The sequence below is a fragment of the Gavialis gangeticus genome, unplaced genomic scaffold (genome assembly GCF_001723915.1).
Source record: "Gavialis gangeticus isolate Ggan-Ray unplaced genomic scaffold, GavGan_comp1, whole genome shotgun sequence".
Lineage (NCBI taxonomy): Eukaryota > Metazoa > Chordata > Crocodylia > Gavialidae > Gavialis > Gavialis gangeticus.
In genome coordinates this window covers 19,159,764-19,185,004 of record NW_017729002.1, presented here as the reverse complement: position 1 = coordinate 19,185,004, position 25,241 = coordinate 19,159,764, and the positions used below count along the sequence as shown (strand labels likewise).

General features: G+C 47.3%; 2 protein-coding genes across 5 annotated transcripts in view; one reads left to right on the top strand and one right to left on the bottom strand.

Annotated features, from left to right (window-relative positions):
• The window catches only part of CUNH16orf71 (chromosome unknown C16orf71 homolog), a 250,942-nt gene extending 250,681 nt beyond the window's left edge, over nt 1–261 (bottom strand). Inside the window, exon 1 of the mRNA XM_019507572.1 lies at nt 184–261. The gene's annotated coding sequence lies outside the window, so the exon portion shown is untranslated. The remainder of the gene's footprint in view (nt 1–183) is intronic.
• Nucleotides 262–486: 225 nt separating this feature from the next.
• Nucleotides 487–25,234, top strand: ANKS3 (ankyrin repeat and sterile alpha motif domain containing 3). Of its 4 annotated transcripts, none has more exons than XM_019507578.1 (18): nt 487–516; nt 7,793–7,911; nt 8,685–8,865; nt 9,221–9,419; nt 9,620–9,741; nt 11,753–11,834; nt 12,873–13,008; nt 13,284–13,442; nt 14,606–14,731; nt 15,510–15,625; nt 18,753–18,932; nt 19,521–19,645; nt 20,078–20,219; nt 20,808–20,980; nt 21,710–21,795; nt 22,738–22,821; nt 24,224–24,316; nt 24,731–25,234. In XM_019507578.1, the coding sequence occupies exons 3-17, from the start codon at nt 8,696–8,698 to the stop codon at nt 24,304–24,306; spliced, it is 1,983 nt and encodes a 660-aa protein (XP_019363123.1). In that variant the 5' UTR covers nt 487–516; nt 7,793–7,911; nt 8,685–8,695; the 3' UTR covers nt 24,307–24,316; nt 24,731–25,234. The 4 variants fall into 4 exon arrangements, 3 of the variants coding, with proteins under 3 accessions (XP_019363123.1, XP_019363124.1, XP_019363126.1); XM_019507579.1 differs by lacking the exon at nt 487–516 and adding an exon at nt 631–878; XR_002095685.1 differs by lacking the exons at nt 22,738–22,821; nt 24,224–24,316; nt 24,731–25,234 and adding an exon at nt 21,446–21,609 and having other exon boundaries at nt 21,710–21,796.
• Nucleotides 25,235–25,241: the final 7 nt, after the last annotated feature.

Here is a 25,241-nt window from a genome sequence, read left to right as displayed (position 1 = left end):
AGTGAAAATTTCAGGAATTCCATGAATTAATCTTAACAAAGGGAATGTTATGGAAATGACTTAATCATATCTTAGAAGCAATCCCCCCTCCCCCTGCCCGGAAAGGAAAGCGAACGCTTTCTGTCCTATCCTGTCCTGTCAGGAAAGGAAAGCAAACGCTAACTGCTACGTAAAAGACAGCACCTCAGAGGCCTGCTGCCCGGGACAGGCGATGTTTGTCCGTACTTGGCGATTCTCTCCAAACAATCGACGTTGTCCTCCTTTATGGCCACTGCCAGAACTGCCACTTCTTATTACCTCCCTGCTAGGACCTAGCGCGGCTTGCATTTCATTGGCTAGTTCGAGCCCCGCCTTGCAGAACGGTTCTGTTCCATTGGCCGCGGGGGGCGGGTTGACCGGGTGTTCTCGCGGAGCAGCTTGGGACGTGTGGTTCGCTCACAGGGAGGGAGGCTCAGACTCCCAGCGGCCTCCGCGGGGGCGGGACTCCCGGAAGTGTGGGGCTTGTGCAGGGGTCAGGTGAGGGCGGCGCGGCGAGCGAGGGGCGGGTGGGCCGGTCTCGTGCGGGTGGGCGGCGGCCGCGGGAAGCAGCTCAAAGGGCCTCCGTGCGGGTTCCGCTTCCTCCTGTCCCCGCCCAGCGGGTCCCGGCAGCGTCCTTCCCGCTCGGCCTGGGCCAGGGTAGCTTAGACGCCTCTTCCCGCCTCCCAACACAGCCCGGGGCGGGAGGCGGCGCAGTCTGCCGCGGGCACCGGACTGAGATCATCTCCTCGTCATTTCAAGCTACCGTTGTCACTGCTGCGTGGGGTTTCCTCCTGTGTACGCCTGTCCGTAAGAGATCTGTTGCCAAAACATGCTTGTGTTTATAGTGTTTGGGTCATGTCGTAAGTGTGATGATTCAAGAAAAATGTTAGAGGCAAGGAGACTTGTCAGTGATATTTTATTGGAACAACTGTATAGTTGTGAGGGTCACTACCCAGCTTTAGGGTTGCACTGTACTCTTCCTCTGTTTTTTTTTCCCCAGATGCTTCAGGAAGGCAGGGTACAGTCATACCCAGAATCTTGTATATGTCCATGCCAAATCTACAGCTGGTCCTGTGGATCATAGTAGAATCATAGAATCACAGAAATCACTCAAAGCAGGACCATCCCCAGGTAGATATAAGTAGCCAAAGCTTTGTCAAACCAGGCATGAAAACCTTCCAATGATGGAGATTCCACCACCTCGCTGGGTAACTTGTTGCAGTGCTTTACCACCCTCCTAGTGAGAGTTTTTCCTGATATCCAACATAAACTTCCCTTGCTGCAACTTGAGACCATTCCTCCTTGTTCTGTCATCTGCCACTACTGAGAACAGTCTAGCTCCATCCTCTTTCCAGCCTCCCTTCAGGTAGTTGAAGGCTGCTATCAAATCCCCCATCAGTCTTCTCATAAGCTTCCTTTTGTTTTTAAGCTCACCAAAGAGTTTTCTGCTGAACCAAGCTGGCTGCCATATTTGCTATTCTTCCTGCACATCAGGATGGTTTGTTTCTGTGCCCTCAGTAAGGTTTCTTCAGAATACAACCAGGTCTTCTCAACTCCTCTCCCACTCAGGCTGACCTCCCTGGGGATCCTGCCCATCAGTTTCCTAAGGGAGTCTCTGCTTTTCTGAAGTCCAGGGTCCTTACTCTGCTGCTCTCCTTTCTTGCTTTCCTCAGGATCCTAAACTCAATCATCTGAACTCAATCCTGAACTCGGTCATCAACAGATGTCAGTGTGATTGAAGTCCCCCATGAGAATCAGGGGGACTTCTGCGATTGGGAAACTGCTGTCAGCTGTTTGAAGAAAGCCTCATCCACCTCATCTTCCTGGTCTGGTGGTCTATAGCAGACATCTACCACAATATTACCCTTGTTGCTCTCTCCTCTGACCCAAACCCAGAGACTTTCAGCAGACCTATCTCTAGTTTCATACTAGTACTTTGAGCAATCATACGGCTCTTTTACATAAAGTGCAACTCCTCCTCTTCTCCCCTGCCTGTCCTTCCCGAACAGTTTGTACCCATCTATGACAGTGTTCCAGTCATGTGAGCTCCCACCAAGTCTCTGTTATTCCAGTCCTGCCCTAGTTCTGAGACTGCAGGGACTTCCAGTTCTTCCTGCTTGTTTCCCAGGCTCCGTGCATTTGTGTACAGACACCTGAGGTTGCCCTGTAACTTGAGGTTACAGATGCCTGATTGCCCTACTTTCTCATGAAGGAGGAGGGGGAACCACTGTTGCCCCTTCCTCCTTTTGTTTCTTCCAGGTCTCCCATTTCCCCTGCCTCAGGGCTTTGGTCTCCATCCCCCAGGAAACCTAGTTTAAAGCCCTTCTCATTAGGTTAGCAAGCCTGTCTGCAAAAACGCGCTTCCCTCTCTTCATCAGTTGGAAGCCCATCTCTTCCTAGCAATCCTTGGAACAACATCCTGTGGTCAAAGAAGCCAGTAACTTGGATCACAGCCTGCAGTGCACTGAAAAGTAACAATTGCAGTGTTCAGCCTTTGACTGACAAAATCAGTTTACTGAGGGCACAGACACACTTGGAGAAGTTTCAAAAGGGGAGTGTTATAAAAGGGTAGCAGCTGATACATTTACATTGCTGGAGCAGTTTGAAGGATTTTGCTACATTGGTATCATTCCAGGCTTGTCTGCACCCACAGTAGGAAAGTAATAGCTGCTGCCCTTTTGAAAGGCCTCCAAATGTAGGCATGTGTCCTACCCTGAGTGATTATTACAATGTGATCAGTTGCAAAGGAGTTATTTTTTTGCAGAACGTGATAGGAATTAAGGTGATGCTGGATTAATGTTGCTGAGTTTAATGGATCTGGCAAAGCTCAAGGAGATGTGAAATTTATGGTCATAGCACATACTTGAATAAAGGCATAGGCCAGTTTTGGCAGCCTCCAAATCCAGAACTGCAGGACAGAAGCCCTTTATGGGGAGAGAAATCTGCACAACTTCCTGTATTACACTGGCTTGGGGTTAGGAAATTGAAGGAGACTGAAACTGGCTGAGCAGCTGCAGAGGTAGGTTAGAAGAAACTAATGAAAATACTGTCAACAGATTCTGTGGCTTTAACCAGGCTTTTTTCTTTTTTTCCTGAACTGATTGGCTTCTAACTCTTCCCACTCCCTCCATCGCAATCTGTATAGCACCTATACAGGAGGGCCCTGCCCTTGGTTGACCCTAAGCACTACTGTAATAGATATGATTGAGGCCCATAGCACGTGTTCATTTAATAGTGTGATGGGATCTATTCCTTTATTCCAACAGCTGAACCTCCTGTCATGTCACATGTTGAGCAGACGCACAACTCTGGGATCAGGGTTTGGATCATGTTCCCAAGCTCCCCCTGCACAGCCAAGTAGGAAGCTTGGGTGCCTGATGAACCAGCATGGTCCTGGGGCTGAGACCACTGGTCAGATGATTAGTAGTCCCAGCCCCAGGACTACACAAGAGTGTCAAACTTGCTCTGTTGTGGTCCTGTGGCTGGGACTGACAATCAGCTGATTGTGGATCCCAGCCTTGGGACTGCACCGGAGGCAGTCCCAGAGCAGCTGCATGGTCAGGACCTGAAACCAAGTGTAAAATTACAGTGTTACACATTTGGTGGAATAATTTTGTGGTTTATTTCCTTTTTTTATCATGCCACTAATCATACAAATGTGTGGCTGGCATACTGTTTAAGACATGATTAGCTGGTCTTTTTGAGTTCTTTACCACAAAATAATTGTTCTAGTATTTTTATGTTGTCAAAAATGAGTGAAAACTAAGAGCCAGCATTTTCTAAGGGTCCCTTGAATCTGAAAAGGTTGAGAACCACTGTGATTCTTAACATTTTTAGTCTCAAGGGCCCCCTTAAGTGTAATGTCTTCCAGGGGCCTAATAGTGATGAGCTGAGGATGAGCAGGGAGAGTGGTGACATGCAAAGCTAGAGCAATATGAAAGAGATGTGAGGTAGAGAAAGCTGTAAACAAAAAGATCTAGTGCTGGAGATAAATTAATCCTTGTTCTTTCACAAGAAAAGGAAATGAGTATTGTTTGTTCCAAAATTCAGATTAAGAAATAAGACCTCAAATACTGAGGCAGCTGCATCAGATTACTTTAGTAAAGAGTCAAGTACATGCATTGTTATCTCTACATTTTAAGGTGATTAAACTCCCTGGCTAGGAAATTAAAATTAACTTCAGGCAGGAAATTAAAATTAACTTCAGGCAGTCGTGAAATTATGCTTCCTTTAACTAAGTTACTGTAAACAGAACAGTGAACAAATTGAAAGAACAACTGGCTGGTGTATTTGTTTGAAGTATGCTAATGTAATTTCCAGGGTTCACACACCAAATTATTTCATAGACATTTGGGCTGGAAGGGACCCCGCAGGATCATGGAGTCCAGCCCCCTGCCCCAGGGGCAGGAAGTCAGCAGGGATCACAGGACCCCAGCAAGATAAGCATCCAAATGTGTCTTGAAGGCATTCGAAGTGGGTGCTTGAACCGCCTCCGGCGGCAGGGTATTCCAAACCTTGGGGGCTCGGACAGTAAAGAATTTCTTGCTTGTTCCCAGCCTGAATTGGTTGCAAAGGAGTTTGTGACTGTTCGATCTTGTCATCCCTTGGGGCGCTTGGGTGAACACCCCGATATACTTGTAGGTGGCCACCAGATCGACCCTGAGCCTGTGCTTTTCCAGGCTGAAGAGTCCCATGGCTCTCAGCCTCTCTTCATACAGTCTGTTTTCCTGACCTCTGATCATGCACATGGCTCTCCTCTGCAGTCTCTCAAGCTTTACCACATCCTTCTTGAATTGTGGAGCCTAAAACTGGATGTAGTACTCCAGCTGCAGCCTCACCAAGGCTGAGTACAAGGGGAGAATGACGTCCCAGGATTTGCTTGAGAGGCACCTGTGGATGCATGCCAGTGTTTTGCTTGCTTTACTAGCTGCAGCATCACACTGAAGGCTCATGTTCATCTTGTGGTCAGTCATGACCCACAAGACCCTTTCATCTGTAGTGCCAACCAGTGTAGAACAGCCGAGCCTATAAGTATGCTGCAGGTTTTTCCTCCCAAGGTGGAGAACCTTGCATTTTTTGGTGTTGAACACCATCAGGTTCTCATCCACCCACTTCCTGAGCCTGTCCAGGTCAGCCTGGATCACCCTCCTGTCCTCAGGTGCGGATGTTTTACCCCAGAGTTCGGTGTCAAACTTGGCCAGTCTGCTTCTGACACCAATGTCTACATCATTGATGAAGATGTTAAAAAGAATAAACCCTAGGACAGAGCCTTGAGGGACCCCACTGGTGACCATGCACCAAGACAAGTGGCTTCTGTCAACCACCACCCTCTGGGTCCTACCGTGGAGCCAATTCCCCAGCTAGCGGATCGCGGTGAGGTCAAGGCCACAGTTATCCAGTTAAGCCAGTTTAGCCAAGAGGTGATCATGGGATACCAAATCGAAGGCTTTTTTGAAGTCAAGATATATGACATCAATCTCTTCCCCCTTGCCCAGGTGATGGGTCACCTGGTCATAAAAAGAAATGAGATTGGTCACGCAAGACCTACCAGCAACAAACCCATGCTGGGTACCTCTCAGGATATTGCCTTCAGCTAGTCTGTTAAGGATGGCCTCTTTGATAATCATTTCCAAGACCTTCCCCAGGATAGAGGTCAGGCTGATGGGCCTGTAGTTTGCCAGATCTACTTTCCTCCCTTTCTTGAAGATCGGCATGACATTGGCCTTCTTCCAATCTTCGGGCACTTCACCAAAGCACCAGGAGTTCTCGAAGATCTGTGCCAGGGGCTGAGCTATGATGCTAGCCAGCTCCTTGAGTACCCTGGGGTGTAAACTGTCAGGGCTGGTTGACTTGAAGGTATCCATCCTGTCAGGGTGTTCCTTTGCGAGATCAGCTTTGATGGAGGATAAGGAATCTCCCTCATCTGGGCATCCCTCTCCCACAGTGGGCAGGGGCATCCCATGGGTCTGGTGAAAAACTGACGCAAAATGCCCAGGAAAACGCAAATTTGCTAAATGGGTATCTGTTGTCCCATCAGGTTTAGCAGGGGTCCAGTGTTGCCCTTTCTTTTCCTCCGGCTCCCCACATATCTAAAAAAGGGACCTTTTTATTGTCCTTGATATGTGTAGCTAGCTGGAGTTCCAGCGCGGCCTTGGCTTTCCTGGTTTGCTCTCTGCAGGTCCAGACCAGAGCAGAGTATTCCTCCTTGGGAGAGCCAGGGGGGCTGCTGTGCCATTTTGCTGCCTTTCCTCCGAGATGGGATATCCTTTGCTTGTGCATCCAGTATTGCTCCCTTGAGGAGCAACCACTCGTCCTGGACTCCCCTCCCCTTTGGGTTGTGTCCCTTTAGGGCCTCCCTGACAAGCCTCCTGAGCTTGTCAAAGTCAGCTTTCCTGAAGTTGAGGACTTCCGTGTTGCTGACTGACTTGCCAGCTTTACGGCGGATGAGAGAGGTGATCAGCTCGTGGTGACTGTCACCCAGCCTCCCTTCGATCATTAGGTCGTCCATGGTTTCCAGTACCGGGTCAAGCAGTGCTTTACTTCTCGTCAGCCCATAGACTTCTTGTGTCAGAGGTCATCCACGCATGAGTGAAAGCTTTGCGACCCCTCTGATTTGGCTGAGCGCTCTTCCCACAAGATGTCTGGGTAGTTGAAGTCTCCCATGACAACCATGGACTGGGAGCATGCAGCCTCAGCCAATTCTCTGGCAAATTCCTGGTCAAGGTCTTGGCCCTAGTTAAGGGGTCTGTAATAGACTCCCATCATAATATCCCCTGTGACGTGTTCACCATGGATTTTAACCCAGAGGGTCTCAAGTCATCCACTGTGGGTGCCAATGTCGGCTTGCAGGGGTGTGTAGCTTTCCTTAAGAGAGAGAGCTCACCCCTGCCCCTTTTGTCCACTTGATCCCTCCTGTACAGGGTATAGCCATCTATACCTGTGGTCCAGTCATGGGTGGAGTCCCACCAGGTCTCTGTTATCCCTGTGATGACATAATTATTTGCATTTAGCAAGAGGACAGGTTCCTCCTGTTTATTCCCCAACCTCCTGGCATTTGTGTATAGGCATGCAAGTGTCCCCTTGGGGGCCCTTGCCTTCAGTTTGTTCCAGGGTTGGGGCAGGGGTGGGATCCCGCGAGTGCCTTAGACTGTTGGCTTTGCAAGGGTTGCTCAGCGGGCCAGCAGTGGTGGTAGTCTCCCCATCCCCCGGCAGGCTTAGTTTAAAGGCCGGTGGAGCAGGTCAGCCTTGCTGAGAAGAGGCTCCTCCCCAGCAGAGACGTGGAGGCCGTCCCTTCCCAGCAGCTCACTGCCTCTCTCCCCAAAGGGAAGGCTGTGGTCATGGAAGCCAAAACCTTCCTGACTTGCTGAGGTAGTAACACTGACAACAACTTCCTTGCAGTTGACAACATGAGGAGGTGCTAACTTTGTTCAGATGATATTGCTGTTTTTGAAGTGTATCTTGGTGCTTGTCATTCCTTATGCTTGTCCCTTAATTTAAGCAGGGCTACATTGCTCTCCAAGGTAAACATTTCTAAAATGGCCCTTCTTCCCAATGCATCTTTTTTTCCTTTTTAAATTATAAATCTGGCCCCTACTGTACAGGGCTGCACTTTGTCTCAGTGCTTAATAATGTGTAAAGCTTAGTCTTGGCACATATGCTCAAAAGCCATCCTAACCATGTTCTAACTGGAAGAGGAAAGGAACAAAAATCTCATTGACTGGAAACTTTTTGTAAAAGATGGGTTCTTAACATAATTTGTCATGGTGTTCTGTAGAGCGTCCTTGACCCAAAGAGAATACTAAATTAAAAGGCTGTCTGTGGAGGTTCTTCAGCAACATTTCCTGCTTCTCAGTATAGCTTTCCTGGCCACAGAAGGCAGAGGAGGAGATCCAGGTAAGAGTAGGAATTCCAGTGGTATATTTCTGACACAGAAGCACCTCCCAAGCTAAGGGTATGCCTGACCTTCAGAGCCAAACAAAGGTGTCAGACTCATCTGGCTCCATGGGCTGGATGGAGGGTCCCCGAGCCATCCTGCAGGCTGTACTAGGACGGACTTCCTTGTTCAGGACCTTTAGCCCCCGGTTCAGCTTGTGCACTGCACGTAGCACGTGTTGGCCCTAGAACTCGCTGTGCAAGCAGCATGTGGGGTCAGCACAGGGCCTGGCCATAGCATACAGGCTGGACGAGCACTGCAGGCATCATGGGGTCAGTCTGGGTCAGTGCCCCAGTATCCTCTGCCCAACCCATGTGCTGCATCTGCCCCAAGGTTAACACATATTGCATGCAGGAATGGGCTGGCCGTGAGCAAGGCAGGCAGCACAGGTGGACAGTTCAGGGTGTGCACTTGCATGTGACACCCTGCCAGCCTGGACCTTTGTGCTAGTTCCAGCTCCGCCCAATCCACTCTAGCCCCAGAACCAGTGCATGGGGCCAGTCTGGTGGGGTGTTGCATGCAGCACGTGTCCTGGACCAATACCCTGTGCTGTGTACAGGGCATATGGGGCTGGGGCTGCTGTGTGGGGCTAGTCCAGTGACCTATGGGCTGAATCGTATAGAATCACAGCTGGATCTGGTTCACAAGCCACATGGTTGACACCCCTGTATTACAACATTTGTAGAACATTGAAATCAGTAAACTGAGCACTGTTTTTATTTTGGTCCTTCAGGACTCAGAGTGATGTCAGAACTCAGTGATGAAGCCAGTGAATCAGAGCTGCTAAGCCGCAGCCTTTCCATGTGGCATGGTGTAGGTCAAATGCTCTGTCGAGAAGAATTGGATATTCCGCTGGATCTACACACAGCCTCCTCCATTGGCCAATATGAAGTGGTTCAGGAATGTATTCAGCGGTAAGGAGCTGGGGGGCACAGCTGACTCAGATTTTATTTCTAGATGATTGTAGTATAGGGTTCTATACTAGAACAAGGGCATGTTGCTGGAAAGCTGGACAGTAGCAGCTCTGTGCTCAGTGGAGGGTGACTCTTGGGACATATCTGTCCTGAGGAAATTAACCCCAAATTCCCACTGATTCAGCCACAGTGGGGTTAGAACAGGTGAGAACTTTAGTGTGGCAAACCTACCAGTATTAGTCTTGTTTTTAACTTCCATACTAGTAAAAATGATAATTGCTACAGGAGACTTGGCTGTACTACAACCCCATCTGGTCTGAACACACTTTCAGCTGACTTTTTCTCTGTTTTTTAGAGGAGATGCAGATTTGAATAAGAGAAACTGTGGTGGCTGGACCCCGCTGATGTATGCCTCCTACATCGGCCATGATACAATTGTGCACCTTCTGTTGGAGGCAGGAGTGAATGTAAACATCCCAACACCAGAAGGGCAGACTCCACTCATGCTGGCTTCCAGCTGTGGCAATGAGAGTGTTGCCTATTTCCTCCTCCAGGTGGGCATTCGGTAATTACCACTGAAAGCTGAAGTTGTGTTATTTAAATGTAAGAAGAGTGGACTCCATGAGCAGTTATAACAGAACTGTAAGATCAATGCACTGTTGTAAATTCAGGTTCCTGATGGGGGTGCAACACAGAGGGGCAGCAGCTCACAGGAGCTGTGATGCAGTAAAGATCATTCTCTCTTCTCTTGAAGCAAGGTGCAGAGCTGGAGATGAAGGACATTCATGGCTGGACTGCCCTTTTCCATTGCATCAGCACTGGACACCAACAGATGGTCAAATTCCTATTGGACAATGGAGCTAATACCAACTGCAGGTAAGACGCTCAATAGTTCTCATCTCAGATATCTGTATAATTTAAAATTTGCACACTGTGACTTAGTTTATGAACATATTCAACTGCAGCAGAGCAGAGGAAGAACATATGTTCCATTTCCTCTTCCCCTCTAACGCCTTAAGGAAATGAGCTTCAATGCACTGTCAATATCATCTTTGCAGTAAGTGTAATAAGCATAGTGCCACATAAGCTGAGGAGTGGAATCTGCCTGCAATACCACATCTAAGTCAGCATCAAGTGGAATTTTGCTGCTTGTTCCATTATGGGCTGATCTTTATGAAAGAAAGAGAGCATCAAAGCTTGCTCCTGACTTCATTTGTACTCTGCTGCCTGCCCTGATTAGGCTAGTGCTTGTGTGCAGACCCTGCAGTCTTTGGGTATTCATACTCACCACGTTGCTTTTGTGTTCTTCTGAGAATGCTGTGCTCTGTTGGTAATTTGCCTGTGAAACACGCTGCTTGATATGTGGAGGTTATTTCTGCTTTATTCATTAATTCCCAATATTGCTAATTTCCAAATTGAAGACCAGATCTTCAGCTGGTATAAATCACCATTGTTTGAAATCATAGAGGCTAAACCTGTTCACCTGATCTACCCTTTAATCTCTGCTAATAGTTGTACTGATTGAGACAATTTATTGCAGCTGACCTTTTTTTTTTTTTTCTAGATGAGTTTTTTGTTGGACTAGGAATGATGCATTTCTGAGCACAACCCCATTTCCTTGATATTTATTTTTCCTTTGAAAGATGCACTTATTTTATATAAATGGATATTTCCAGGTTAAACTTACATATTGCAGCAAATATTTTTTGCATTTGAATGTTTTTAAATAATTGCCAATGGCTAGACTGGTAATTACTGGGGTTTGTGGAGTTCAGAGATGGTGTAGCTTTGCCAACAAAATCTTTCTCTGTGTACACAGTCTATAGCAGGGGATGATAAGCACAGACCCATGCCACAAGGAGAAAAGGTTTTTTCATGCCTCTGTATACCATATCAGAGGTCACAGAGATGCAACCTGTGGAGGCCTGTAATCTGGCCCCTGGTGTTGCCTGAAGTTCTCAAACCAACCCCATGTGCTTACATGCAGCACACACCAACTCTAGTCCTGTATGCTGCATACAGTGGGTGGAGCTGGTCCTGTGTGTGCTGCATGCAGGGCTGGGCAGTATGTGGGGCTGGTCTGGGGCAAGGTCTATGCAGGGCCTGCATCTGAACAATCCCACTTGCCACATGCATTGGCTGGCTCTGTGCTGCCTGTAGCCCACATGCCAGTTCCAGCCCTGCATTCTGTGTGGAGCATGCACCAGAGTGGCTCCACATTCTACATCCACCCTCAGGGCCAGATAAGTTTGATAGCCCTGTACTATACTAACAGCTATTGGTACCTGGCAGCAGGATGTAAGTGTTTAGTTAAGCATTAACTCATCCTCCTCTGAGTTCTAACTGCTCTGCATACCAAAGATCAAGTGTAGCATGAAGTTCATTCTCAGCAACTAGAAATTTACACTGCTTATGTAAAAGGTACATATTAAAAATATGTATGGATTCAAACCAAGAACAGCATATGGGACAGATGGGTGTGTATTGTATGTGGCTATGACTTTGCAGATGTCAGTCACCTTTCCTGCTGACTGCATTGGGGATGGACTTAACCAATATGCTTAGCTGATGGCAGAAATAGGAAGTGCCCTGGTGGAATATGCCAGCAACATTAAATAACACTTTTCTTGTGCAGCTTACCAAACAATACTTGGCTGCATGTGATCTTTGGTGAAGAATTAAAGTTAATTTGCTGCTGGTTAAAAGGTCCTAGACAATACAATCCCTTGAAGATTAGTCAAGCCAGGGTTTAGATCCTGCCTCTGTGTTCACTGGGGGCATTCTGATCTTCCAGCCTCTGTTGATGATGATTGACTAACAGACTATATTACATCTTTAATAATTCCTGTCTCCAACTGCTTGTGTGCTTATTCTCTTTGTTATGTAGAGAGCCACTGTATGGATATACTCCTCTGATGGAAGCAGCTGCTTCTGGCCACGAGAGAATTGTCCAGTATCTTCTCAATCATGTAAGTGTCTGCTCAGTCCTTAATAAATCCTAGAATGTGGGGGTTCAGACATGCAGTAGGAGAATACAGGCTGTTGGGACATGAATCCTTTTAAGGGGTGTCATGTGTTTTGGTTGCTCCTCTGCATTATAAAGTCCCTTCTGTTTTGAGATCCCAGTCTTCTTGGAGTGGTGTTACATTATTTCCAATACTATTACTAAATAAGAAGAGAGATCTCAGTGTTTGTTCTAGACTGTCTAATCTAAGCAAGAATGTAATGGACTCAGTATAGCAACTTCTCTTACCATGCCTATCCCCTTCATTTGTCACTTGTCTTTCACTGTAAGCTCTTTGTGCAGGGGTGTCTTTTTCCAATGTGTTTTGTACCTTATGCAGTCTGGAGGACCTCATTCTAGCCAAGGCTTCTGGAATCTAGAATCCTTTCCAAACTGGGCAATGATATTAATGCCATGGTATCTTGAGTTCCTGGATTATTTCAGTGACAAATCGTGCAATTAAAGGAACCTTTTAATAGCATTTTTTGCTAAGACAAGCCATAACACCAGTTAGATATGATCTAGCCACTCCTGAAGATTGTTTTGGACCTGCCTGTGTGCATACTGTGCTTAATAGGCATCTGCAACCTTTCTGTTTAAAGCCTTTGAATATGCAGTCCACTTAGCCTCTGACAGCAGTGACTTGGTCTTATGTTTAATTTGTCCAGTGTGTTAAAGAAGGATGCAGCAATGTAAATACAACTAGGAGTAAAAGTAAGCTAGTTTCCAAATGGTGGTGGCACTGATATTGGGCAAATGGGATACTTTATAGGAGGAGGAGGGGACTGGCAGCAGGTTCTGAAATGGGAGATGCACTGGTTCATCCATGAATCTAGAGTTATTTTACAAAAATGAGCCTGTGCTTCCTGACAGATTTTTAAAAAGACAGAGACAAAGGGAGAGAGGGATTGATGGGACAGGGAGGTTCTTTGATTCCTTTGAATTCTGCAGGTGGTGCCTCTTCAGTATGACCATGACAAGTATACATATTGCCTCCCTAAAGGGTGTGAAAGTAGATGTGAGAGATAATATTGGAACCACAGCACGGACCTTGGCCGTGAAGTATGGACACATGAAGATTGTGGGACTGATAGACCTTCACACAGCCCCTGTGCCCAAGGTCTTCTGCAGGGGCCCAGGTAACTGAGACATCTTTGTGTGTGCATATTAAGGGAAAATGTGTGAAGGGGAAGTGATTTAAAGAAGACATACAAATGTGAGAAGGATCCTGGATGCTAGCCCTTTCTGGGTTTGAGATACCTGGCAACAGCAAACTTCTGATGTAGGCAGCCATTGCTTACTCATGGCTTTTTTTTTCCTGTTTCATTCAGTGTTTTTAATGAGACAATAGCAAATAAAACTTATTGGTGGTTAAGATTTTCCATGAAGCTAATGGTCTGTTTTTGGACTGCAGGAAAATATGAAGATCTCAGCTCATCAGATGAATCATGCTCTGTGCCACAGAGACAAAGACCTGTTCGTAAGACCAAGGGCCCTAGCATCCATGAGGGGCCCCAGGCTTTGGCTAAGATAACAGCAGTTGGAATTGGAGGGAAGAAGCAATCTCGATATGGTGAGCATTAGTTAGGAAATCTAACCTGGATATTCTTTCCTGATCTCCTCAAAGTGCTGTGCTGTCACAGTGCTGTTGTTACCGTATCAACGTTTCCATGCCCCTTCTGTTTAGACTTTCCTGCTTTACCCTCCCAGCCACAAACAAGCTGTCTGCCTGAACAAACTGCTGTCATTCAAAGGTTTGTAAATCAGTTGCCTGTAACAGACAGCCCTCAGCTGAGCCGTGGAGTCAGGAAGGATGTCAGCAAGGGTAGACGCTAATGAGTTTTTTGTTTGTCTGAAAATGTTTCATGACTGTCCTCTTGATGCTCTCTCTCAGACACTTGAGCACAGCCTTTGTCCTTCACAGGATAAAAACTAAGAGTCGGGGAGAGATTTGCAAGCTAGTGAGGGGCAAAGATTAGTCTGGTAAGACAACAGGATTGTTGATTCAGAAATTGTTCCTGGAACAGTCGAGCATAATCTTAAAGACTGCCAGAAACATTTGCTTCTGCCATAGAAATGGTAGTGGCAAGGGTTAGGCTAGAAGGACAGATCTAATTTGAATATTAACTCCTTGGATTCACCTATTTTGATGTTCTTCTGGCTAGGAAGAAAATAGTTTAGTGTTTGGTACCTCCTTTTGGCAGAGAGGTGATATTCCCATTGCAAATGTACTGACATGTCTATACTGACCCATATTGAAGTTTCAAAGGATGCTGCCAGAGTGGTGACACCAGTTGTATGTCCAATGGAAGCTCATATGGCATCTTTCCAAATTGTACATGGGTTAAGGGAGGATCTTCAGTAACTCCACTTTCAGGAGCAGAAATTTTAACCCAGAAAGTCTAGTGGTAGAGAAGAGAAAGTACTTCAGGCTCACTTTGCCAAAGGTGTGTATACTGCAGGGCTAGTTACCATGTGAGACTGATATAGTCAGAGCAGCTAGCACTGATTAGGTGTATATGTGCAGCTGTTCTCAGATGGAAGTAGCTGGCTTCCCTGTTCCTGATAACTCTGGGAACTGTTCAGAGGAGAATAGAATTTACCATTTAAAATGTGTTTTCCTTCCTTAATGATTAAGTTGGACATTTGCTGGCAGCCTCATTCATTGTGTGAATATCTGTCTGGTAGAGCTGCACTCTCACCCCTTTGCTGTTCAACTCTATCTCTTGCACACAGAACAGGTCCCTCTTCAGGGCTATGTTACATTTAATGATGATGGCAGCTTTGAAGGAGAGGCTCTCCGGTACCGGGATGTCACCTCTCCAATCAATGAACAGGACGTGGAGAGCAGTAGCAGCAGGGGTATGTCACTGTCTCAGAGGAGGGTGTGAATCCATAGGTGATTTAAGTTTGAGAATGGACCAAATATAAGTTTGAACATTTCCTTTGCAGTCTCCCCTGGTTTTAGGAAGGCAGCTTTCCCCTACCTTCTCCCATATCTGCATCTTGAATATAATAGTCTCTTGTGTAGGCATCCTGAGCTGACATAGCATTGGCTCTCCCCTGCACTCTCAGAGGAGAGTGAATTGCCTCAGCCTGAGGGTTGCACTAGATGACCCCAGAAGGTCCCTTCCAGCCCTGCTGCTCTGATTTTTATGATGAGAGTGAGTTGCCTACTGGAAGGAGCCGGGAAGAGAAGTGTGATTAAAGAGCTAACTCTTGGCTTATGGCAGAATTGGAGGGAAATGTTTGTTGTCTTCATGTTCTGACCTCATGCCGTGACTTTAGAGTAACCACTCCTGGATGTTTGACACAAAAGACCACACCTGATGGCAAAAAGCCAAGCACCAAGAACAGCTGTGACATGGGTGCAGTGGCAAATTCCAGCTGCTGCCATACCACTGGTGCAGCTGCAGTAGTTGTTTCCACTCCCCCTCCCCTCCCCTCCCCTCCCCTCCCCACCAAGTTGGTACTAGGGTGGCTGCCCTGGTCATCATACCCTAGTTATACTACTGCTTAATTAATGCAGTCAGTGTCACTAAGATGAGGTGATACCTCCTCAACTCACTGCAGATGGTAAGAGCTGTAGTGGGATGAGGAGAGAAAGTAAAACTCTTTGTTCTATCCTTTTCCTTTCCAGAAGAAAACATGTTCTCCACAAGAAACTTGACAACAGTCAGAAGCAGCAGCAGCAGCAGTGAATGTCTGGCCAAAACCCTTGGGATGAGCAGTGAAGGGTCACTGGAGAGCAATGAAGTGAGGCTTTTGTCTAGTCTCACCTTGCCCTGCATTTTACCTTACCTTAGTCACTGTTCTGGCAGAACATGGATCGGGCACTGCAACCTCTCACCCCCTGCCAGGGCTGTATATCTACCATGAGACTAGTTTCTGAGGATAGAGATGTTGCAGGGCAGCAGGGTGAAAAGAAAGCTTCTAAACCTGCTTAAATATAATAGGAAGGGGAAAGTCATTTTGTTCAGTCCTGATCCAGCTGTCTGTCAAATGCCTGAGCCCCTTCCTTGTACCTTTATATCTTGATAGGCAGGAACTGTCCAACTGCGACACTTTCCTTTCATCCCAGCTCTTGTGCTTCCTCTGGAACCAACTTCCAAGGGAAGTAGTGCTGGCTTCTACCTTGGGGGTCTTTAAGAGGAGGCTTGACGATTACCTAGCTGGGGTCATTTGAGCCCAGTTTTCTCTCCTGCCGAGGGCAGGGGGTCGGACTAGAAGATCTGCAAGGTCGGTCCCTTTCGACCCTACATCTATGAATCTATGTATAGACACTAGTGGTGTCTCTCAAATGACTGAGCGGCTTTATAAAAAGGAAAGAGAATGATTTAGGGTAAGATTTTTCGAGAGCATTTAGGTCCTGTTTTGTTTATGGGGGGGCGGGTTGGTGAGATTTGTGCTTCTAAATTGTGTAGGTGTTGCTGGGAACTTTTATCTTAGACAAGTGGAAAGTTCTGGGAGCCCTGTAAATGATAGAAGTAATTGGGGGAATACTTTGGTTTGCACAAGTTTAGACTTTCCCCATCAGCCCACCTGTGTATGTGTCCTGACCTGGCCTATAACCCACCTGGTGTGTACCACAGGAAATTCACTAAAGGTGCTGCTGGCTCACTGACAACTGTTTGTAAATCCCAGGAGAACTTGGGGGTGGGGGTCAGAGATGAGAGCAGAACCTTCACTTCTTATCTCAATAAGAGTGAAATGAGCAACTGCAACCAGCAAGTCTAATTCCATTCCCTTGTGATTCTTTGTGTTGGACCTATTGAGCATCTGAAGGGCAATGATTTTGAGTGCTAAGCAGCGGAATTTCATAAACAGCCACTTGTGCAGCACAAACATGTCTCCTTTAAATTAGGGAATGAATGGAGAAAGGGAAACCAATTCTTGTTATGTGTGGACTTAAGTGACTCGTTTGATGCTGGATCTCATTAAATCTTGCCAGACTCACCCAAATCAAGCTACTTTCATAGTGAATGTTATCAGCAGCATTGAAGTCCAAGCACTCGTTTCTTGGCCCCTGCAATGGAGAGGCTGTAGAAGTGAGTGAAAGTCTCTTCCTCCTCCTTGGAGAAGATTGAGATTCAGTTTGGCCAGTTTGATATTTTTTTTTTTTTTTTTTTTTTTGGGACTTTCTTGGGGCCTCATACAAATAGCATTTTTGTCCAAAAATAAGTAGTTGTCATGATTGTTTAGCCTCGCCAGGAAATAAAAGCTTTGTGACACATGCTGGCAGGCTAGTTTGTTCTTTCTAATCAACCTCCCCTCCCTTCACTGCTGGGCTCTAACTGGTGATATCTGACCCATGTCTTTGTGAGTACTAAAATTCAGTATAACTTTTAAAATCTTTCCCCAAGTACCATGCTCTGATCAGACACAGGCAAGCCAGAAGGGAAGTCTCCCATATCAAATTCTGATAACTGTGTAATGATAAGTATTGATGGAATTTGGGAAGGTGACACAAGACAGAACATCAATTGGAATTACGGGGGGAGCAGAATGACAACATTACTTTGGGGTACAGCTGGTTTGTGTAAGATGATGAATGATGAGACCAAAAGGAGTTGTCCAGGAGTTTGAGTGCCCGTTACATTTTTAAAGCTAGGTTCTAAATCTCTTGTAGTTTCAGAGTTGGTAGGGTTGGAAGGGACCTGAGCAGGTCATGAAGTCCGACCCCCTGCCATGGGCAGGAAAGGATGCTGGGGTCAAATGACCCCAGCAAGGTATCGATCTAGCCTCCTTTTAAAGACCCCCAGGGTCAGAGCAAGCACGACTTCCCTTGGAAGTTGGTTCCAGATCCTAGCTGCCCTGACTGTGAAGTAGCGTCTCTTGATATCTAGCCTGAATCTACTCTCTGTCAACTTATGGCCATTTTTCCTTGTTACTCCCAGTAGTGCTGATAAGACGGGAGCTCCCCAGCCTGTAGGTATGCTGCTGGTTCTTCCTCCCTAGGTGCAGTACCTTGCACTTGTCAGTATTGAATCCCATCCTGTTCTCATCCCACCCCTGTAACTGGTCCAAATCTAGTTGCAGCCTGTCCCTTTCCTCTAGCGTGCCCACTTCTCCCCACATCTTAGTGTCATCCGCAAATTTGAACAAGGTGCTTTTCACCCCCTTGTCCAAGTCACTGATGAAGATGTTGAACAGTGCAGGCCCAAGGATCGAGCCCTGGGGGACCCCACTGCCCACATCCCTCCAGGTCGAAAATGACCCGTCCACCACCACTCTCTGGGTGTGGCCTTCCAGCCAATTGGCGACCCATCTGACTATGTAGGCATCGACACTACAATCTCCTAATTTTTTTAATGAGAATGGGGTGGGAGACTGTAGTGGGGGACAGATTGTAGGCACATGCTGCATGAGTATGATATAGTTGGGCACCAGAGGGGCTCCTTAGTTCTCAGAGCTGCTTCCCCATCCCTTTGCTGGTCAAAGGATTTGACATTTCTTTGGGCTTCAGTATGTGGTGTCTGATTTCATTTGCAAGCCAAAAAAAAAGGGACGTCCCACTTTGGAGCAGTCAATGCAGCCTTCTCAGCTACCCTCCCAAGACTGGAGTCGTCCTAGGCTCTGGTTTTCCTATCGCTAGCCCTTGCTAACAAGAAATTTGGTCTTTACTAATCATGTATTTTGGATTTTTTCTGCCTTGGTGAAAGTTGCATGGTATTGACCATGTTACTATGAATAAGACTAAGTATCATGTTTCTACCCAGATCCCTTGACAGACCCTGCCTGAAGTCAGACAATAAGATGGAAGTGCAGCCCTGGACATTCTTATGTACTACTTCACTCCCTAGGGATACAGTCCCCTGTAGTATTCAAGATAATTCTATACACTGATCCTTTGCCGTTCAGTTTGCTGCTTGTGTTTTGACAGGACTCTGACCATGCCAAAAAGCTCTCTAGTCGGAAGCAAGCAAAAAGCTACACAAAGGTCAAGACCCGTTACAGCAGCAGTGACAGCCAGTGGACACACAGCCCTGGGAAAGCTGGAGCATCTAGTCAGCAATGCATGGTCCATAATCTCCCAGAGCCTCCTGCCTACACAGGGCCCCAGGTAACAGCCACAGGGGGAGCAGAATCTCCCTGCTGCAATGGGGCAAGAATGCATGTGCCACTTATAAAGGTAGCTCTGTCCCACAATTCCAGACTAGTCACCCAGATGGTGCTTGTTGCTGAACTTGCTAGTTTCAATGCACTTAAAACAAAGTAGCTATTTTTACATAGAAGGGCTTAGTGTATTGCTCTCCCTGATTACTGTGGGTCCCAGAGCTGCTAACCACAGTTCTTCCAGCCTTTTTTCTGGCCCCTACTATTCTCCCAATTTCAGTGCACCTACTAGATCTAATGTTAATAATAAGCCATTCATGTCTGAGACAACTCCATCTGCCTAATGATGTTGTAGTGGCAGGTTGAGGAATGTACTCTTTAGTGAGCAGAAAGACAGATGTGTGTGTATGTGGTGCCATTCTTTTCCATTCAACTCTGGACAGTGCTGAGTAAGTTGTGAAAGTGAACACAGCCTAATAAAGTGAGGAAGCAGCAGGTGTTTGTCCTGGACAGTAGCTGTTTGCCTCTTGTGCTGAGGAGTTAGGGTTCCTGTTCTCCATAGGCCTGCTAACCTGTTTGCGTTGGCCGGCTGCAGGATTTGGCAACATTTCTGGAGCAGATCGGGTGCCTGAAGTACCTCCAGGTGTTTGAAGAACAGGATGTTGACCTCCGCATCTTTCTGACCCTTACAGAGAGTGATCTGAAGGAAATAGGCATCACGTAAGTCTATGTGGTGTAATCCCCTCCATGGCACTGACACATGGGTGAGTCAGGAGAGTTTAGCTGCTGAGTTTGCTTTCCAACCTCTCTCTTCCCATCCAGTATTTTGCTAGTGTCCTTCAGTTTCTTGCCCTTCGCCACCATGCTGTTCTAACCTGGTACCCTTTGCATTTCTACCAATGCAGTTTAATTCTGACCTGCAGGAAGCCTTGGTCTTCTAGCCTTGTGCCCTTGCACAATTCAAGCAGTGGCCCTGTCAGTCTGTAACAGTCTTGTTCAGAGGTGCCCAAATTACTGAAGATTGATAGATTTTTGCTGCCTCTAAGTGGCCATTCATGGGTGTTTTGATGGGCCTGAGCAATAAAGACAGGAGCTTCTGAAGCCAGGTCCTTGAGAATTACTGCTATTAAGTGATTGTTGCTGTCTCTCCAGTCTGTTTGGACCCAAGAGAAAGATGACATCTGCCATTGCTCGATGGCATAGCAGTGCCCGGCCACCCAGTGATGCCCTAGAATTAGCATATGCAGATCGGCTTGAGGCTGAAATGCAGGAGCTGGCCATTCAGTTGCATAAGGTAAGAACCATGGCTCTAGGCTCACAGGGCAGAGAAACTGTCTGTGGGCCAGCTTCCAGTGCTAATAGTGGCTCAGAAGCTTGTTTCAGACAGTTGAAGTGAACAGTAAAATAATTTGTGATGCCTCTTCAAGGCAGGTAGTTTTGGGGGAAGGAGCTGAGTGTTTCCAGTGTCTGGTCCAGGGGCAAAAAAGGTCACATAAGCCTTGGTGCTGATTCTGCACATCTTTAACCTTTTCTTTTCAGTGCTGGTGGGGATGTTGATCATTCTTCCTGATCATTGTCCACTTATGCTAAGATTGGGGCACTCACTTTTGCAGAAAGTCTGTTCCAAGTGGAATCATGAAAAGCAGGGCTGGCCTTGCTTTTGAGTGACCACAGGTTAAGGTGTGTGGGGAAACTTGTCTGGTTTCCTTCTCACTAGTAACTGGGCTTCTGGTGAGCTGGAGATGTTTGCCAGGGTCTTATGTGGCTCCATATACCACTAAAACAGAAAGCTCCACTGGTATCTCAGTGGAAGTCAAGTGTCTGTTTTCAGTGTACAACATTCCTGTTTCGGTCCCTCTTCTCCCACTCTCTTCTGCTATAGAGATGTGAAGAGGTGGAAATGATGAAGGGACAGGTGTCCCAGGAGCAGGAGTTGCGCGCTGTGGTCGAGAGCTGTTTGATGGAGCGAGATATGGCCTGGAATGATGTCCAGCTTCAGCTGCAAGAGGCACAGGCCATAACGAGAGATGTTGGGGTCTTACTAGAGCAGATCAAGTAAGTAGTTCCAAGGAAAATGAAGAAGGGGCCTACCCCAGGGAGGCCATCCCAATGTTCCCATCCACAAACAAGATCATCAGTCCAGTAATTGGTGTTGACATTGGTTTTGCCATTTTAGTTCACCTTCCAATGAGAGGAACAGGAGCAGGGAAGTTTGCTTTACCCATAATCAGGAGGGCTGAAAACTTGCTCTGTTTTTTAAAGCAAAAGCTGTCCAAGGGCCTGTCCACACACAGAAGGTTGCACTAGTTTAAGTGAAGGCATTTGAACACCAAACCATTGTAGCTTTGTGTGTAGATGCTGGGTCTAAACCTGCTGAGTCCTGGCTTAGCTTTACATCTGTGTTACAAAGGTGCCACACTCGTGTGTGGATCAGGCTCAAGTATCATGCAGACTTTGATAGCCCCTAGCTTAGGCCTTCTCCTGCTCATCCCTGCCCCTCCTCCTCTTCTTCCCCTGTAGCTCCTCTGTGGATGGGGCAAAGATAGCTGGGGAGATGGACGAAAATCTCAGGCACATCTTCCGCAGCCTGGGAAGGAACGAAGAGCAGTTTGTAACCCTGTGAGTTGCCAAACTGAAGAAACGTTTCCTCTCAGTTAATTGTGATCCCTTGGCAACCCGAGCAGGTATTTACAGGGCATAGTAGTGGCTTCTTGGCCATGCTGGTATGGTGTTTTCTAGGAGTGCCAGTGTGCCTCGCTAACAGGGTTTTGTCCCATTTGGCAGAACCTGTCAGACTGAGTTGTCCTCCCGGCTGAATCAAGAACATGTGGCTAGCAGGAGGCTGGAGACAAAGGCAGAACTGAGAATGGGTGAGTGCAGAAGGCTTGAGTGAGAGGGGCAGAACCATGTGCTGCGCTGGCTCTGTATAGTCACAGGGGTACATGAAAAAGTTAGCAAACACAAAATCAGGCTAAGCAAAAAATACAGATACTGGAGTAAGTACAAGAGGTGCCTTAAAGGTGCCTTTTTAGAACTGAGAGTACAACTAGTGAGTGTCTTTCAAATGGCTGAACAGCTTTATAAACAGGAAAGAGTGGTTTCGGGTAAGATTTTTCCAGAGCATTTAGGTCCTGTTGATTTTTGGTGAGATTTTGCTTTTAGATTGATGTTTCTGGGAACGTTTATCTTAGACAAGTGGAAAGTGCTGGGAGCCCTTTAAATGTCTGTATTGATGGAAGTATTTGTGAGAATACTTCTGTTCAAGTTTAGACTTTCCCCATTAGCCCACCTGGTGTGTACCACAGGAAATTCACTAAAGGTGCTGCTGCCTCACTGACAACTGTTTGTAAATCCCAGGAGAACTCGGGGGGGGAAGGGGGGGTGTCTGTCACAGATGAGAACAGGACCTACACTTCTTATTTCAACAGGAGTGAAATGAGCAACTGCAACCAGCAAATCTAATTCCATTCCCTTGTGATTTTTTGTGTTGGACCTATTAAGCATCTCAAGGGCAATGATTTTGAGCACTAAGTAGCAGAATTTCATAAACAGCCACTCGTGCAGCACAAACATTCCTTTAAATTAGGGAATGAATGGAGAAAGGGAAACCAGTTCTTGTTATGTGTGGACTTAAGTGACTCGTTTGATCCTGGATCTCATTAAATCTTGCCAGACCCACCCAAATCAAGCTACTTTCATGGTGAATGCTGTCAGCAGCATTGAAGTCCAAGCCCTCATTTTTTTTGGGCCATGCAATGCAGAGGCTGTAGAAGTGAGTGCAAGTCTCTCTGCCCTTTATCTGTCTCTCCCAGGTCTTGAAGAATGGCCAGCATCCTTGAAATCCTTGAGCCTGCCTGAGCTGTCAGTTCTCCTGGAGGAGTGTGTGGGAGAAATGGGTAAGATGGATGGTGGTCTTGGGGCTCTTGCTGGGGACCTGTGGCATGTCTGCTGCTTTGGGAAAAAGACCTTCTTGGGTAAAGCTCTTGCAGCCTGACCTGTATTGGGGTGTAAGCCTGTTCCCCTTTACAATCCAGATGGGACTCTTCACACTCTTGGTGCTGGTGTGGGTGTCTTTTTGTATATTTTTCCTGCTGCCACAGCAAACCACACTGCACCTGTTTGAGAGCAGACCTCGGACAGCTCCTCTCTTTGGGTATCCCATCTCAATTCTTATTTTCCCCCTCCCCCAGTCTTGTTGCAGAAGCCTCAGTCTAGCCAGTGAGGCCCCCCTGGGGGCTCCCTTCAGAGCTTATGGGAGCCACCATCATACTCACCACAGGCAACGTGCTGCTGCACTCTGCCTTGCCCTGGCTGTGAGCTTATTGCCTACACAGTGCCACCCTGCAGCAACCTCTTTGGAACAGAGTTCTGGCACTTCCCCCTCTCCTACTGGTCCCAGATGCACTATTCCTCCCAGGGCACAGGTCCTCTTCCCTGCTCCCTGAGCCCAATCCCTTGCCATCAGTGCCTGTAGGTTTTCTGTGCAGTGATGGGGCTGCTTTGTTCCTTCTGTTCTTCATCTTTCTTCTCTGTAGAACATGGCTTTGTTGTGCCTGACACTTCTCTCATTATCCCCAAGCAGCATGTCAGGTGCTAGGAATGCAGCGACAATGCCAGCTACAACTCTGTGTGCAGCAAGCCTGCCTTCCTGCCAGGGGGAGTATTGGTTAGGACCTTAAGATTATCCCCAACTCTTCTCAAACAAGCCCTAGGGCAATTTTTCTGGCACTGGGAGGGGGGGAAGACTCCTGTCTTACACAGAATGCCATCTGTAAGCTGTCCCCCATCCAGTGGTGCCAGAGCAGCCTGGGGCTGTGTGGCATTTGAATCCATGGCTTTCTGGCTCCAGTGCATGCCAAAAAGCTACTAGAGACTTTTTGCACATCGGCCATAATTACTCTCCTCAACAGCTGTCCTGTGGCCCTTGCTCTTCTTAGAGCCAGGCACCTCGGGGTGGTTCTGTGGCTCCCGTGTCACCTTGTGAGACAAGAGTAGCTTTTTCCCATGCAGCCAGAGAAGCTGACTGAGACATAGTCTGCTTCTTCCCTGCTCTGTCCCCTGCTAATATGGCTGTGCTGGAGAAGACTGTTCTCCCTAATTGCGCTTATTTTCTCCTGTACAGCAAACCATGCAGCTGCCTCTCAGGGGTCCCTGTACTGTTCTCCTAACTGGAAGGCAGAGGAACAGAGGGAGGGCTGGGTTAGAGAGACCTGGGAATAGAGTGGCGTGACTCCACATCTTCCTTGACTTGTGTTGTCTGGTGTGGTAGGTAATGGTGGTTTTCTCTTTGGTCCATAGGGAAAGCCCTACAGTCTGTGACTCAAAACCTTACCAGGCTTCAGGACCAGGGGCGGAACAAGCAGAACTGGCCAGAACCCTAACAGAAGAATGGTGAGTGGGGGCAAGGGGCTGGGATCAATGTCAGTGTCCATCAAATGCTGCTTTCTCCTTTCACTTTCCTTTCTGTAGCTCTGCCTACATGCTTCTATCCAGATCTGAAAACCTCTTGAGGGTCACTGCAGTCAGCTTGAGCCTTTCAATAGGCCCCTTAAAGTTCCTCACATGAACTGCTGCAAGCCCCTGTTCCCAGCTCCCATTCCTCTGCTCCTAGTGAAGGGTTAATTTTCCAATCTGCCCTCCCTGGTTGGGGCCTTCATAGATTCATAGATGCTAGGGTCAGGAGGGACCTCAATAGATCAAGTCCGACCCCCTGCTTAGGCAGGAAGGAGTGCTGGGCTCAGATAACCCCAGCCAGATGTCTGTTCAGCCTTCTTTGTGAACAATGCCTGTCTCCTTCCCCTGTAGGAGTTCTGACGTCGGGTGACTTCCACCCGGAAGCTGAGTGAGTCTGGGAGAATGAGCACGAGGGCTGGTTCGACAGTACAGCTCCTTTCCTCTCTGAGAGCACAGAGGGAAGTTGAGGCAGCAGGTATCTGGAGGATGGTGTTGATCAGCTGGGAACATGCTTCAGAGAGCGAGAGACAGCAGAGAAGAGGAGTCACGTGAGCAAGCAACCCCATGGTCCCAAGACAGTTGCTTTCCTCATGCCAACAATTAGTGCATTAGCTGAAACTTTGAGAATGGAGGAGTCAGTCTGCCTCTGGCCTCTCCTGGAGACCCTACCTACTTTGCCATTTAAGGTCATGTGATTTTTTTTTTTTTTTTTTGAACAGCTAACTGTAGTCAACCAGCCAAATTATTCCACCTTCCCCACACTTCTCTGAACCCTTGAAATGCTTCCCTCTGCTGTGTGGTATCTGCCAGGAGCTGTCCCAGGAAATGTACCTGGTGCAGCACTGGAGGCTGGACCAGTGTT